This window comes from Sphaeramia orbicularis, chromosome 21, assembly GCF_902148855.1.
Source record: "Sphaeramia orbicularis chromosome 21, fSphaOr1.1, whole genome shotgun sequence".
NCBI classification, from domain to species: domain Eukaryota; kingdom Metazoa; phylum Chordata; class Actinopteri; order Kurtiformes; family Apogonidae; genus Sphaeramia; species Sphaeramia orbicularis.
Genome location: NC_043977.1, coordinates 38,983,489 through 38,998,514, shown reverse-complemented (window position 1 = coordinate 38,998,514; position 15,026 = coordinate 38,983,489). Strand labels below are relative to the sequence as shown.

Below are 15,026 nucleotides of genomic sequence, written 5' to 3'. Positions count from 1 at the left end.
GTTTGATTTTTTATTTGTGTATTGTTTATTATTATTATTATTATTTTTATTTTTGTTCCATATGTTTTGTATTATGTCTGTGTCTGAAATAAACTAACCTAACCTAATCTAACCTAATTTTAGTTCAGGTTCCGCAGTCAGACCAATTCAATCTCAAGTGGGTCAAACCAGTAAAATACTACCATAATAATCTATAAATATTCACAAATCCAAATTTCTCTCTTTGTAAATGTAAATATTTTCATATATTTACACTAAAACAAAGTATAATTTCACAAAAAATGTGAATAACCTGAACAAATATGAACAACCTGAAATGTTTTAAGAAAAGTAAGTACAATTTTGACAATATTCTTCCTGATATTAAATGTTTTGTGTATTTGTAGTGATCTGTAAGTTATAATGAACATGTGAAAATGATCAACTGAAGCAAAATATTGTTAAAATTACACTTATTTTTTCAGTTTGTTCATGTTATTCACATTGTTTGAAAGGATAGTTTGTAGATGTAAACATTTTCAATGTTTAATTTGACTTTTTTCACTCTAAAACAGAGAAAATTTTGGAGTTGGCATTATTTATATATTATTCTGTTATTATTTTACTGGTCCGGCCCACTTCAGATCATATTTAGCTGAATCTGGCCCCAACTGAAATGAGTCTAACACCCCTGCTCTAAGGAATTAAAAAAAAAGAAGGTAAAGTTTTGTTTACTAGTCCTATAAATGTACTTAAAAACATTAGGAGTTGCCTGGTGCATCTTACGCCAAGCATTAGAAGTAAACAAATGTAATGCCCAACGAAGTACAATATCTGTCTGAGATGTAGGGGAGTGGAAGTGTAGAGCAGCATAAAATGGAAAGTCTCCTGTAAAGATCAAGTACAGTACTTGAGCAAAAATACTTAGTTTACATTCCACTACTGTTTATAAGAAGATAGTCTGGTACCATACAGAGGTCATTGTCATGTGAAGTGATGCAAGACACCTTTTCACAACTCACAGAGGCCTAAATATGTATAATGATATTCTTCCTGTAACGACATAACACATTCACAGGCGTCACTGGACATACCGTTTTACTGAATGACAAAAACAAAGACAAGAAAAGAAAGGTTGAAAGATGGACTCAACAGAGCAGACAAGTGCCCTGCTCTACAGATTTGAAGATTTGTGCTTGCGTGCATGCCCTGGGGCGTGAGGCTTTTGATAAAAGATGTCTGATGTCTTTGAGGCTTGCTGGGTTGTGGGAAAATATCTCTAGGGAGTAAAGGAAGCCGAGGAGGAGAAGGCACAGGGCAGGGGAGGGAGGGAGGGGGGGCTACAGAGGGAGGAATATCACATTCCTGCACTTCTGTGGTGTTGTGTGTGCATTAAGTTTGACAGGCTGAAGTCATGCACAGAGTGCAGGTGCACACACAGCCATAATGCTGAGGAAGCCTTTAACGTTGCATGTGCAGGGGTAATATTGATGTAAAATCTGTTAACACCTGCACCCAGTGAGCTATGTTTAAAAGTGTCAGGAGCTATAAGAGTGAGAGACTCATTGACTTTCTTCTTTCCTACATCTATTGGTGTCTGTGTTCCCCTTTTTCCTCCATTTCCTACTCACTCCCCCTCCTCACCTCTGTGGAGTGATACAAGGGTGTAGATTAATATGCATACTGGTATAAATGGGGGGAGTTGGGGGTTGGGATCTCTGGAAGGAGGCTAAAAACCGCAGCCTCCTCGACTAACACCCCCCCTCCCCCGCCCCCCCCAAATATACAGACTTACAGACACATGCACGTACACAAAAACTGGATCCATCAGAAGCGATTAGGCCATGGTTGCGGTAACAGTGCACAGGCAAACCGACCCAGGCATGTTACTTTGGGTTCTTCATGGCTGCCAGATCACGTTACCACCTCCGCAGAGCAGCATTTTATGTCTGAGTGACCTCACTTATGAACACAGAGGGATGAGAAGCAGCAGCTACAGTCCAAATGGTCCCCGTTAAACCAAGGAAAAAGTCACGCTTCCTTAACACAAATCACATGAAATAAGACTGAGATTATGTCTGAGAATCCGTCTGCCTAATCACTCAGTCGTGTACTCATCCACAATACAAATGGATCGTCATAATTTTGCGTCATCACAAATACCTGTAGAAACTGGAACTGTTTTTCGCTTTCTTCCTTAACACTAGAGAGCCCCAGGGTAGCTTAGAATTTACAAAGGTGACAGTTGAATCGACAAAAAAAATAAACTGACCACAATGGAATCATACAATCATCAGCCCAACCCCAAAAACTACAAAACAAAACTAACGTGAAACCAATAACACTAATACAATCTGCCCAGACAGTGTGTTGCAATGTGATGAATCAGCTAATAAACATCAACTGGATCTAACTCCAGAGCAGCACATTTAGTACTCGGTTGAAGCCCGTTGAAAATAACCTCATGGCCTTATGGAGGAAAACACTCAAGTGAGGAAAACTCATATGACTTTTCGTCAAATCCTCTGTGGTTTGGTCAGTATGGACGTGAACTAGGTGTTAAATAGTTTTCTGAATGGTCTTGAAAAGTCTTAAATGAACTTTTTGAAACCAGCAAATACCCAGCTATGAATACAAGTGTGAAATTTATATGTGAAATTTAAAGAAACTTAGACTCGGAAAATGGGTAATTATAGTGTGCTATAGAAAGTGTTTTATTTTTTAAGGGAATACCTTCAGATTACAGCTGGGCTATAAAAATGGCCGATAGGTGCTGAGACGTTTCACTCAAAACCGCATATTAACATTTATATAGAGTATACATTAAGCAGTTAGACTTTCACAAGCAGCCTTCAACACATGCCTGGCACCCAGGTATCCCTATCAGAGGTTTATACATGCTCCACTGACTTCTGTGGTTCCAGACTTTATTTATGTTCTGCAAAGCTGCAGAATGCCCTCCGCTTGGTGCCATATTTGCCGCCACTTTATCAGCAACAGCATCTCTTCCGCATTGCTTCTTATGAAAGGCAGAGAAGCATTACTTGCCAGGAGCGTGTACTTGGTGATTTATTGGAGCTGTGGCTGCAGGCCTGTGGCTCCTGTCTCCTCGACCTGTTGTATGAACAGGGGCAGCGAGGACAAGTCTGTCATCATGTGAACTCAATAGATCAGGGGCTCAGCACGTTTGCCTCATTGCTAATTTCCATACTGTCTCCTGCACATACATAAAAATGAGTAGGAAAGTACACTTTGCCGCAAAGCATATGCTCAGCGCACCCGCAAATGATCCGCATGCACACACAAAAAACGTAAATAACACCACAACATGCTTGATGAAAGGTGCGCTTCAGTATTTTATGTATGCAGGGGAACATATGAGGTGTAAGACTAATTATCACTAGTGGTCAAGACGTGCACTGTGTAAACTGAAGTGTGTGGTTGCAGTGAGCCATGGAGACAGAGTGGGTTTATAGTGAACAGGATACATAAATTTTCAACCCGCTCAACTCTAATCTCACCTCCTTAATGTTCAAATAACAGAAAAGCAGCCGTTTGAAACATTTTCCACATCACTTGCAGCTTATTCTTCAGTCTGTGTACACTGCATACATCACAAGACGGTTAAATATTTCCATTTAGCAGATGCAGGATGGTGATCGTAAGCTAACAGGTAGGAGAGTGTTTATGGCTGCACATGTGTTCCTGTGCCTTGGAAGTGATTTACACATTAAGCATCTGTATGTATATGATAGTATGGGGGAAGAATCTAACACAGCTTAACACATCTGTGCTCTGACGCACCATATAGAAGAGGCTATAATGGGAATTGCATGAATAGAAATTATAAATAATGGGCATTTTTGGCTATATTTGATAAAGACAGTGGTTGAGACTGGAAATATGTGGAACAGTAGGGGAATAACATCCAGTAAATGGTCCATTCAGCCAGGAATCATAGCTCAAGACAATTGTGCCCTTGTTTTTTGCAGCATATCGGGTCACCCCAATAAAGTGGTTTCTCATATGTTGTCTTTAGGCTTGTCACAGTTAGGGATGTAACGATTACCGGTATAACGATAAACCGCGGTAAAATTGCCAACGGTTAGTATTACCATTTAAATTCTAATTATCATGATAACCGTGTTTGATTACCGCACTTTTCCGGAGAAAACGCCTATGTGAAGGTCTGCTTTCATGTCAAATATTTGATTATAGTTTTAATTTATTGCAGTTTTAATTTTATATACCTAATATTTGGAACCAATATTCTCTTTTAAAGTCTTTCAAAAGGTTCGCTAAGCATCTGTGCGTTATTTATGTAATAAATTATATACATTTTTCAAATCGGATTTTAGATATTTCTTGTGTGTTTTTTTGTCCTTTTATGTTTTTATAGTCGGTTAAAGTGAAAAAAATAATAGACAGATGATATAAATGAAGTTGTGCTGAAAAAAAAAAAGATACCAAACATGGGTATAGTGAACACGTCTTTATATAGTATATAAAGGCAAAATCAAAAGTACTGAAAAACAGCCAAAATAGGCTCACACCACTAAGGGTTAATATTTGAATGTTTCTGCCAAGAGAGAGTGCATTGTGCCTATTTTATTTTATTTTATTTGTTTTGTTTTGTTTTTCAAAATACAACTTGGTAAAATTATTTCAGTGTGTGTACAAGTACTTTTTGAACATTTTGAGCACAATTTCAACAATACCGTGATAATAACGATAACCGTGATAATTTTGGTCACAATAACTGTGATATGAAATTTACATATAGTTACATCCCTAGTCACAGTTATTATTATGAGTTGACTGGCAACATTTTGCATACTTGTTTATAAAAAAAAAACTGGTGGATAAAATTAACAGAAATGTCATATTTCCTTTACTATTTTCTATTTTAGCTTTGATCTGCACTCTTTTAATGAAATCACCTAATTTTGCTGCTTCTTATGCCATGGATTACCGACATCCGAGTGAAAAACTAACACATCTGTTTATCTCAAGGTATTTAATCTCTAATATTTGATCGACAGCAGTGTGTTGAGTCTCTCTTGATTCTGGCATCATTGATCATGTGATATTTTCAGGTAAGAAACAATAAACTACTTCTAGGCTTATATTAACCCACACTCAAATATCCACCAGTGACCGAAACCATCTTCTGATCTACTTTAAAACCATTAATTCTATCAATACATTGAAATAATTGAGGTAAAATGCAGTTATTCATCATTTCATGGTTGTCAGATATGACACCTTTGGACATTCCGAGGCTCTGTAGTGAACGTGGAAACGGCGTCATCTTCTGTAACATTAATTCATCAGTAAAACCCATGGAGTTTGATAGTAGACAATTGCTGGAGGCACTTGTTTTTACATTCCATTAATGATGTATTTTACTGAAAACATCACTTTTTCTTAAGTTTTCTCTGTTTTTGATATAATAACCCTCAAATGTAATCTTACCATAATGATAAAAGTACATGCTGAGTGAATTAAATATAAGAAAATACCTGTTTTCACTGAAAAAAATGCAAAATACAGACAAACAATACATATGATGAATGGTGATAAATCACTTAAGAAAGGTTAAATGGAGAGAAATATTTATTTGGGAACTGCCACCAAAGTAGTACTGCACCCTTTACGGGTTAAAGTAAGAGCAAAAAAAATAACAGACAATGCCAGACTTTACAACATATGTCACGTTTGAACTTTTTATGTACACAGTTTATTTTGATGTAGGTTTTCAAGGTGTTTTTACAGATACAATAATTCTAAACCAGTTTTATCTTGTGAATAGTACATAAGGGTCCAAAAGGGTGACTTTATTTATGTACCTGTTGTAATTAACCCATAAAGACCCAGTGCTTCTTCTGTGACAGTTCCCAAGTGAATTTTTCAATCTATTCAATCATTCTTAATTGATTTATCACCATTTATTATAATATTATACTCTGTATTTTGTATTTTTACAGTATAAATCACATATTTTCCTCCATTTAATTTTCTGATCACGTAGATGTTTACAAAGGCTCATATTAAAGTAGATGGTTATTATCTCAGAAACAGAGAAAACTGAAGAGTAAAGTGACTTTTTCAACAAAATATATCATTAACTGAACACAAAAACAGGTGTCTACCACCACTGTTATTGGTTAAACTCCATGGGTTTTATTGTTGAGTTAATGCTGCAGAAGATGACGGTGTTTCCATGTTCACTAAAGCCTCTGAATGTCCAAATGGGTCATATCTGATGACCATGAAAAGATGACAAACTGCATTTTACACCAGTTATTTACATGGATTGATAAGATTAATGGATCAACAGGTATTAAACAGTTTAGATCAGTGGATAGTTTTGGTCGATGGTGGCTGTTTGGGTCTTTATGGGTTAAACCACATTCTGTTTGACTCAGAAATATGTCTCAAAGCTGACTTAACTTCCCTTTGAGTCTTTAGTGTTCTATGTTATGGAGGGTTCTCTTCACTACTGTAATAGTGTGTGTTTGTGCATTCCAGTGTCTCACCTTCAGCCGGGCTCAGACCTCGGGCAGCTGAGATCATGGAGAGGGTGGGGCTTCCGTGCACCGAGCGCAGATAGTGCTCCATGTGGGGGCTGACGTACGGGTGTGGAGGGCTGAACGGTGACTCGCCGGTCCCGGCTGCTGCGTGCGGTGAGAGACGGATCAGGGAAATATCGGAGATAACCGGGCTGCCCGTCAGTCCTGGAGGTCTGAGGAGAGGGAGGAAGAGTAAAAGAGACTTATTTTAATAAAGTGGAAATCAGAGAACGTAAAGGAGAAGACACGAGAACAGATTGTGGTGTTTGAAGGAGTGTAATCTGAGTTGCAGTATTTGCTTATTCCTTTTGTGTACAGATATCATCTTGAGTGATATTCACTGGTATGTTCATAGACAAGTCTTAACTTTTGTAACACAAAGATATCTGCAGTCTACTTACACCCCTTCTCCTCCCCAGTCCCACAGGTAATACATAATAATCCCCTTTTTTCACCTTCTCCTATTAAGCCTTAGAGCTACAGACAAGTCAAAACCAAGGGCCTTCTGACTATGAGACTATGACGAAGCCTGCTCTGTTTGGGTGGGCAAACTACAGGGTCTTTCACCTCAGGTATTACATACGTATGATAAAAGAGCGCTACCGGATGCTTCAAATCTTAAGTAGCTGCCTATAGCTATCTTTGGCCAATAAAAGGAGTCTCCACTGAAGTTCTCCGACAGCCTGCCGGTCAGATCAGTCTATATAGTAAATTTGTCATGTCTGGCAGGTAATTGGCAGCTCTGCTTTGCGGGAACACAGACAAGTGGGTGTTGTAATCCTCAACGGCCCCTGAGGGGATGAACTCTAGATAAAAACGTCTGCTGGCCGCTGGCAGTGGCACAACCCTTTAAAGGGGCACCACTACTTATGTCGACCTAGTGCTCTTCATCTCTCATAAGAGACCTGTCGTTCCCTCGGTGTGTGGTAAGAACACCTGGTAGACTAGAATATCAGTGCTCGATACAGCTCTGAAGGTATGAGTAGTATAATAAAGACTGAATGACACAACCTGCACTTATACAGGCTGGGTGAAAAGTAACTAGGCATTAAAAATTGGTAATAAAATCCATATTCCTACTACAAATTTATTGAAACAAATGATACATGTTCTTTATTACATGGGAACATGACAGTAAATCTTCATATTTAAACGTAAGCACCCTTAACGTCAACCGGTTTCCAGGGATGGACTGAACAACCTTCTAAAGGACGTCGTCTAAGATATCATTGAGAACCTCCTGAATCTGTGACTCCAAGTCATCCAGTGTGCGAGGTTTCAGACTGATCTCATGAAATTGCGTTGTATGTCACACCAGTTCTTATGCATTTTCATCCTTTTGCATGTTCGAGGTGTCAATGTACACCAAGATCTCCAGTTTACATATTTGTAACCGCTAACCCTAACCTTTAATCACGTGGTATTCGACGCAGCATGAACATACACGTGGAAAGCTCATAATGTATAACACAGCCCTTTTAATTGGTGTGTTATCTGTACGCAATTCATAATAGGTGCAGGTTTTGTCTTGTACACCTCCTCTTTTGTGTAACCCCACAGGTAAAAATCACATGGAGTGAGATCTGGGCTTCTTGAAGGCCATTCATCTGCGTCGTCCCATCCATATGCTGGAAAATGTTGGTATAACCACGCACGCACAGTAAGAGCAAAATGGGGGGGGTGCACCATCCTGCATGAATATCAGGTCACCAATGTTATCCCAGCCAGACACCGTGGGCCACAAGTAACTTACGAGCATCTGAAGATAGCGGTCTGTAGTCATGGTGTCACGCAGATGCAATAAGACAATAAGAAAATTTGAAATAAGACAAAAAGAAAATAACAAATCCCCTTTAGTGTTGTCTGCTTAAAAAATGGGTGGTGCAGTGGTTAGCACTTGTGCCTCACAGCAAGAAGGTCCTGGGTTCAATTCCAACACCAGTCGATGGAGGAGGGACCTTTCTGTGTGGAGTTTGCATGTTCTCCCTGTGTCTGCGTGGGTTCTCTCCGGGTACTCCGGCTTCCTCCCACCATCCAAAGACATACACTGATGGGTTAATTGGTTAATCTAAAATTGCCCATAGGTGTGAATGTGAGAGTGATTGTTTGTCTGTATATGTCAGCCCTGTGATGAACTGGTGAAATGTCCAGGGTGTACCCCGCCTTCGCCCTTAAGTAGCTGGGACAGGCTCCTTGCGACCCCCGAGGCCCTAGTGAGGATAAAGCGGGTTCAGAAAATGAATGAATGAATGTTTAAAAAATGTTTTCATTATGATTTCAGTGATACTAAAAATTCTATAGGCAATTTCAAATGCCTAGTTACTTTACATCCACCCTGCAGTGTTTGTGTAAAAAGGAGGAAAAATGACATTGATGAATGAAATATTAGAGGTTCTTTCCAACCCTATCTCTCTGAAACGGTTGTAATGGTAAATACACTTTCTTAAATATGTCATGCAGCACAAATTGTTTCACTTCAGCAAAATAATGAACTGCTGTGTTTGTTGATCATGAGTGTACATCAGTTCAGACAACTGTGGTGAATCATTTGGCATTAACTTTGACTCTAATCAAAGTGCTTTTACTTACAGGAAGTGCGACCTCATTAACAGAATAGCTGTCTATTTAAGCACTTCACAACAAATTCTGCATGAGCTGGTGCTTTCAGCAACAAATGAGTGTTTATACATGCCGTTTGGATTCTTGGCAATTGCGTTTGTGCATGGGAAGATTTGCATGTCTGTGTGTTTGCAAAGCAAAACACTCAAATTAATATTCAAAACAGATGCCTTCAGGTCAGTCAGTTGTCAAGATGAAGCTTGCATACTTCATGGATAGCACTTGAGCGTGGATACACTAGTCAGAGACGTCAGATCATTTGAAGAAATGAGTGGTCCGGGCTGCACTTCCTGTCTGCGGCTATGAATGGCAGCCCTGAGACCCTGCATGCATGCAAGACCAAATCTTTCCTCCTATCTCCTCTTCAGTTTCCCTGCTCAGTCTCTCATTCACGGACCCTGTGCTGGCGCCAACCTGCACCCGGTCCCGGCCCTGCCCATCTCGGACCAAGCCAACCAACCCAGAGCCTCGGCCCTCGCTCCATTTCCAGTAAGCGCCTGCAGACTGCCGGCCTTGTCTGAGGGCCAACTTTCTGCCGTCAGGCCCACTCTTCCCTACAAACAACCATAAAGAGCCCTCTGTTCTGGGCGGGAGGGGAGAAGTGAGAAGAAACAGACGCTCCATACACAAAAACACGCTTCCTTCAGTCCGCCTCGAAGCAGCATACAGAGAGGTTGGCAGTGCCTTCTCAGATTAGTGCCTGGGTGCTTCACTGTAGGGCTACCTGGGTAAACTGGCACTACTGCTGGCTCACACTGAGTGATTCAAGACACATCAAAGTTACTGCATCCTGCCATAATGGGAAATGTTACCAGCACAATATTGTGTTGATTAAGTTAAAGAGAAAAAAACCTGAAACACCTGCCTAACACGGTGGGGGAAGCTGTTCGGTAGTCTTTGTCTCCACCTTAACCTGTGCATGGTCATATAAAGGATATGGCTACTACTGGGATATAATTTCCTTTATTCTTAACAATTGAAAAAAAAAAAACAATCCTACTAACAAACATATTAGTCATATTACTATACATACATGACTCAAATTGTAGGAGGAATATCTAAATATAAGGGTGAAACAAAAAACAAAAAAATATTGCAAGGTTTTAATCAAAATCAAGACTGATATGAATTGTGATCCTTGTAAATATTTGTAAATATATTTGTAAATATAATGTACGGACAGACAACGGGTGTCTGAAGTTGTATGAGCAAATGATTTCAAAGATTTCAATTGCAAGTCATTATTGAGAATTAAAATGACAATATCTGAGAATGATCAAACATTTTCCAGTTTCAAGCAGATGTGAACTCTGCACCACCAGCACTTAACCCATAAAGACCCAGTGCTATTTTTGTGGCAGTTCCCAAATAATTTTTTCTCTATCTTTAACCTTTCTTAAGTAATTAATCACCATTTACTCTAATATTATACTCTGTGTTTTGCATTTTTAAGTAAAAATCAGGTTTCCTGTATTTAATTTCACTGATTATGTAGATGTTCATTAAAACTCAGGTTAAAGTTGAGGGCTATTATATCCAAAATATTGTTTTTTCAGCAAAATATATTGTTCACTGGACACAAAGTAAGTGTCTCCAACTACTGTCACTGATCCAACTCCATGGGTTTTATTAGTGAATCAGTGTTGTTGAAGATGACAATGTTTCCACGGTAATTACGGAGCCTCTGAACGTCCAAGTGGGTCATATGTGATGACCATGAAAAGACAACAAACTGTATTTTACACCAACTGTTTACATATACTGATAGGATTAGTGGATCAACAGGTATTAAACATTTCATATCAGTGAGTGATTTTGGTCGCCAGTGGATGTTTGGGACTTCATGGGTTAAATGCAGTTTTCATTATCATGACTGACATTCACAAGCATTTATTTAAAGCAATGCATTATGCAAATTCCTACAGGTTGACATTAACAAAGCAAACACTTTCAATCCTGACATAACTATAAATGTCTATAATGACTCAAATACGCAGCCTTAAAACATTAATGCTGCAATCCTTGGTGGAATGATCTGTGAAAGACCAGGTTAATACTGACAATTTTAAATGAATGACTATGGAGTCAAAGTTTGGCAGAACATTTCACAAGTTAATAATGTTGGTGATATGAGCTCATTGCATCCTCGGTCCCTATCTGAATATGGATTTCTTTTGTAGGATTGTCATAAACCTAAGACAGCATTCATATTAAAATCAGTTCCAGTTTCCTTTCAGAAAACAGCTAATTTAAGTTTCATTATATTCGACATACAAACAACTAAAAGAGTTTTGCAACATTTAACGCTGAGCCCATATCCATCAACATACTTATTTGTTTCTTGGCCGATGACAAACCAGCGTGTCGGCACACACCACTCCAGCTGCAGTAAATCATTCAAATGACTGAGAGTCTATATGAAACCTTGATAATAAGGTGAAATTTACTGCTGTTGCCTGTCAGGAGGCTGCAAATAATAGTCCTGTCTGGCAGGTACCATTATTGAAGCCTTGTCGATCCACCCTTTTTCTGACAAGATGTTACTTGAAGCCTGTGTGTTTTCCAGAAGCTTCAGTCGAAGTGGTTCAATGTGAAGCTCATGGTGGGCCTCAGAGCTCAGTCTCTCAATCAGAAGCTGCCATTTAAAGACACTTTTATCATATTTTAACTGTATGGGTGGCTGTCTTGCTGGAAAAAGACAGAGAGATGGTAAAACTATGCGTGCGTACTCTTAGCATTGGAGTTATGAACTATCTCCAAAGAAAAGGACTTTACTGTGGAGATGATACTAGAAAGAGGGTTAGATAGAGGAATGGAAATCCATTGTGAGTCAGTAGATGACATGCTTTCAACAAGGTAATTGCTATTTGTCTCTGTGTTCAGTACTGTGTGATTACATGCTCTCTGTTGTTCCATTGTTAAAACTCTGCTGTGAGAAAAAGTGATTTGGACATGGCACAGCTTGTTGAGCATATGAGTAACCCTATGAGTAAGTGCATACCAGAGTGCCTGTACATTAGATTGTTGGCGCGGCACAGATTGCAGCATGATTAGTGGTGAGTTCAAGAAAAACATGACGATAAAAAGGAGTTTGTCCAAGTCTTGCCACTTCACCAGTTCAGTCAGTGCCGTGACAATCAAAAGAAAGTCGTAAAAATGAGTCGAAGTCTCATTCCAGACCAAATCTTCAGTGGGCTTTAATCTTTGAGCTTCATATATAATGATGTTTGATGTTATTTTCCACATCATATCTAAGTTTAAGGCGTGTACTCACAAGCAGGATGTGTGATGTCACAAATGTTTTGACTCAACCGTGACCTGTTATGCAAATTCCACAAGTGCACTGTGGAAATCTGAGGCATCACTACTGATACACTGGAAATGGATGTTTAGGAGAGATCCAGTGAAATGCATCAAAGCCCTGATGGAGGTACAGCTTAATATTAATAATAATTCAATGCAGTGTGACTGAAGGAAATCTTTAATTAGCATTGTAATGATTCCCCTAATGTCACCATGGCTTCTGTTTTGCAGTTACTTTCTTGCAGCCTCATGTTTAACACATTTACATGCAAAGTAAAATCAGCGTAGTTGTCACATTATAAGTATCTCATGCTTAATCACAATGGTGTACATTGTATTATGCTATAAACATCTAAAATTATGTTTCATAATAAAAAGTTTAGAAATGGAAGGAGAACACAAAGTTTTATTCAAAAAAAGGGTAGTCACTTGGTGTTCTTTAGACACACGCACACTGAGACAAAAAATTAAGACAAAATGTACCTTGAGTTGACCTTTCTTTTTTGGCATAAAGTTTTATTTTTCAAAATGTATCACCTCTATATGTGTAGCTTTGGCTTGAAATCTAACCTGGCAAACTTAATATTAAAAATAAATAAACAAATTGCATCACAGAGTTATAATAACAAGAACTTTCAAGCACTTAAACTAAAATTCAAGCAATTTTCAGACCTTGAAAACACAACACTGAAATTCAAGCATTTTCAAGGATTTCAAGCGCCAGTACAAACCCTGTCTTTACTCTTTCTAACTGGTGCAAACAGTGCAGTCTGGTGAGAATTTACCAGAGCACACGCAGCTAGCTTGGGCTAATGTGGCATCTCCTCTCCAAAAAATAGCTGCCTTTTCAAGTAATTACTCTAATTGTTCCTGTTAACAATATTTTCAACTAAAATGGTTAAGTGTAAGTTAAAAAGAAAACTAGGCTGAGAACAGAAGTAGGTCTTGCCTTTATAATGGTGTTAAAAAAGGTTGTCAGAAGTCTTGTTGAAACCTGCAGAAACCCCACTTAACATATAGCACTTTCTGTGTCAACCAGTTTAGTCTGACAAGTTTTCACTGGGTCTTTCACACAAGTGATGACTAAGAAAATGATGTGTCGTTGCTGTCTGCGTAACCTGTTTTCAAGGTGAGATGAGCCACACTCCAAATCCAAGTTCCCTTTCTGTCTGCCTTCCTGCCTCTCTGCCCTCCGAGCTGACCAACAAGTTAGTATTTGCCTCTCTGGCATTTTCCCTACTGGCTGGGGGTGGGATGAATTATGATGTGACACACTCCCTTCTGTACTTCTGGGCAGCCAAGGCGATCAAGATAAATCACCACGCTACCCCACAGGGGACATGCTAAGATCCTGCCTTAGTTGTTTTTGGGGCCCTGATCAGGATGCTGAGGATTTGGACACAACTGGATACTGTACTCCTTGAGAAGCACGGACTGTGTACAAAGAAGAGGCCCAGTAAAACTATGTCAGACGACGGGATAATATACTTAAATGAGACTGGATTATACAGGGGGTAATTATCTATTATTTGGCTCCATTGCTGTCACATACCATCAAGTCTTTTTTAAGTGCAAGAAATTTCTTTGAGACCATGCGATAAAGCGTGAAAATCTGGGCCTATTGATTTTCAACATGGATGACTCTTGATTGATGGGTCTCTTGTCTCTTTGGCAGCACATTCCTGGCTGTAACTCAGGGGAGCATCCATATTCAGACATTAACCGTGACGATGAGCCAGGGCTGGAGCCAGTAAAGAGCAACATAAGATAACAACATGTCTGTCAAAACCGCTGACAACCAATCGGCAAGCTTTGGGAATCTGCTCCCCCCTCCTTTGTCTCCCCACCCTTCCCCTTTCCATGTTAACCAAACCAAAACAATGAAGAGAGAGAGAGAAAAAAAACATCTTCCTAAATGGCTGATGTGTAAACTGTATTTAATCAACACATTCCGTGCTGCAGGGCTTCGGGCCTTGAACAGGCTGATTGCCTGGTGAGAGGGACCACATGTGTTTGTGTACAGGGGCGGTGTAAGCCACAACTGTGCCACACAAAAACCTTGGGCATATTTCAACTTTTCAGTGCTGCAATTTGCCCCCCGACTGCTTCCCAAAAAGCATAAATACGGGCTGTGGAATGAGCGGGGGATCTGTTTTTCTCATCCCTTGCGTTGTCGTTGAGGTTCTGGGAACGGAAGGCTGGATTTCGGATGCTAATTACCCGGTCAAACGTGATGGCACGGTGGTTGGCTTTCCTGGCTTGTGGGTTAGCACTGAAGATGCTCATTGTGCAGCAAACAGGACTTAACTATCGTCTCTAGTCCAAGCTTTACTGTCTTCTACTGTCAAGGCAGAAGATACTCCTGCTAATGTGTTCCAGAGGAAGTTCAGATATGGTTTGTATCTTCTGCTTGGAATGTGATGTTCGTGAAAGGCGAGCAGACCACAACCGGAAGGCTGCTGGTTCTGAATTCTAGATCAAACATTTAGAAATATGCAAAAAGATGCAAACAGAGAGATGTTTTCTAGCTCTGTAACCGAGGAATGTGAGTAA

General features: G+C 39.5%; 1 protein-coding gene across 1 annotated transcript in view; it reads right to left on the bottom strand.

Moving 5' to 3' along the window:
• Window positions 1-15,026, bottom strand: part of gli2a (GLI family zinc finger 2a) — a 149,343-nt gene that overhangs the window by 43,494 nt on the left and 90,823 nt on the right. The window contains exon 4 of the mRNA XM_030125569.1: window positions 6,519-6,724. Coding sequence (XP_029981429.1) covers window positions 6,519-6,724 — 206 coding nt within the window. The remainder of the gene's footprint in view (window positions 1-6,518; window positions 6,725-15,026) is intronic.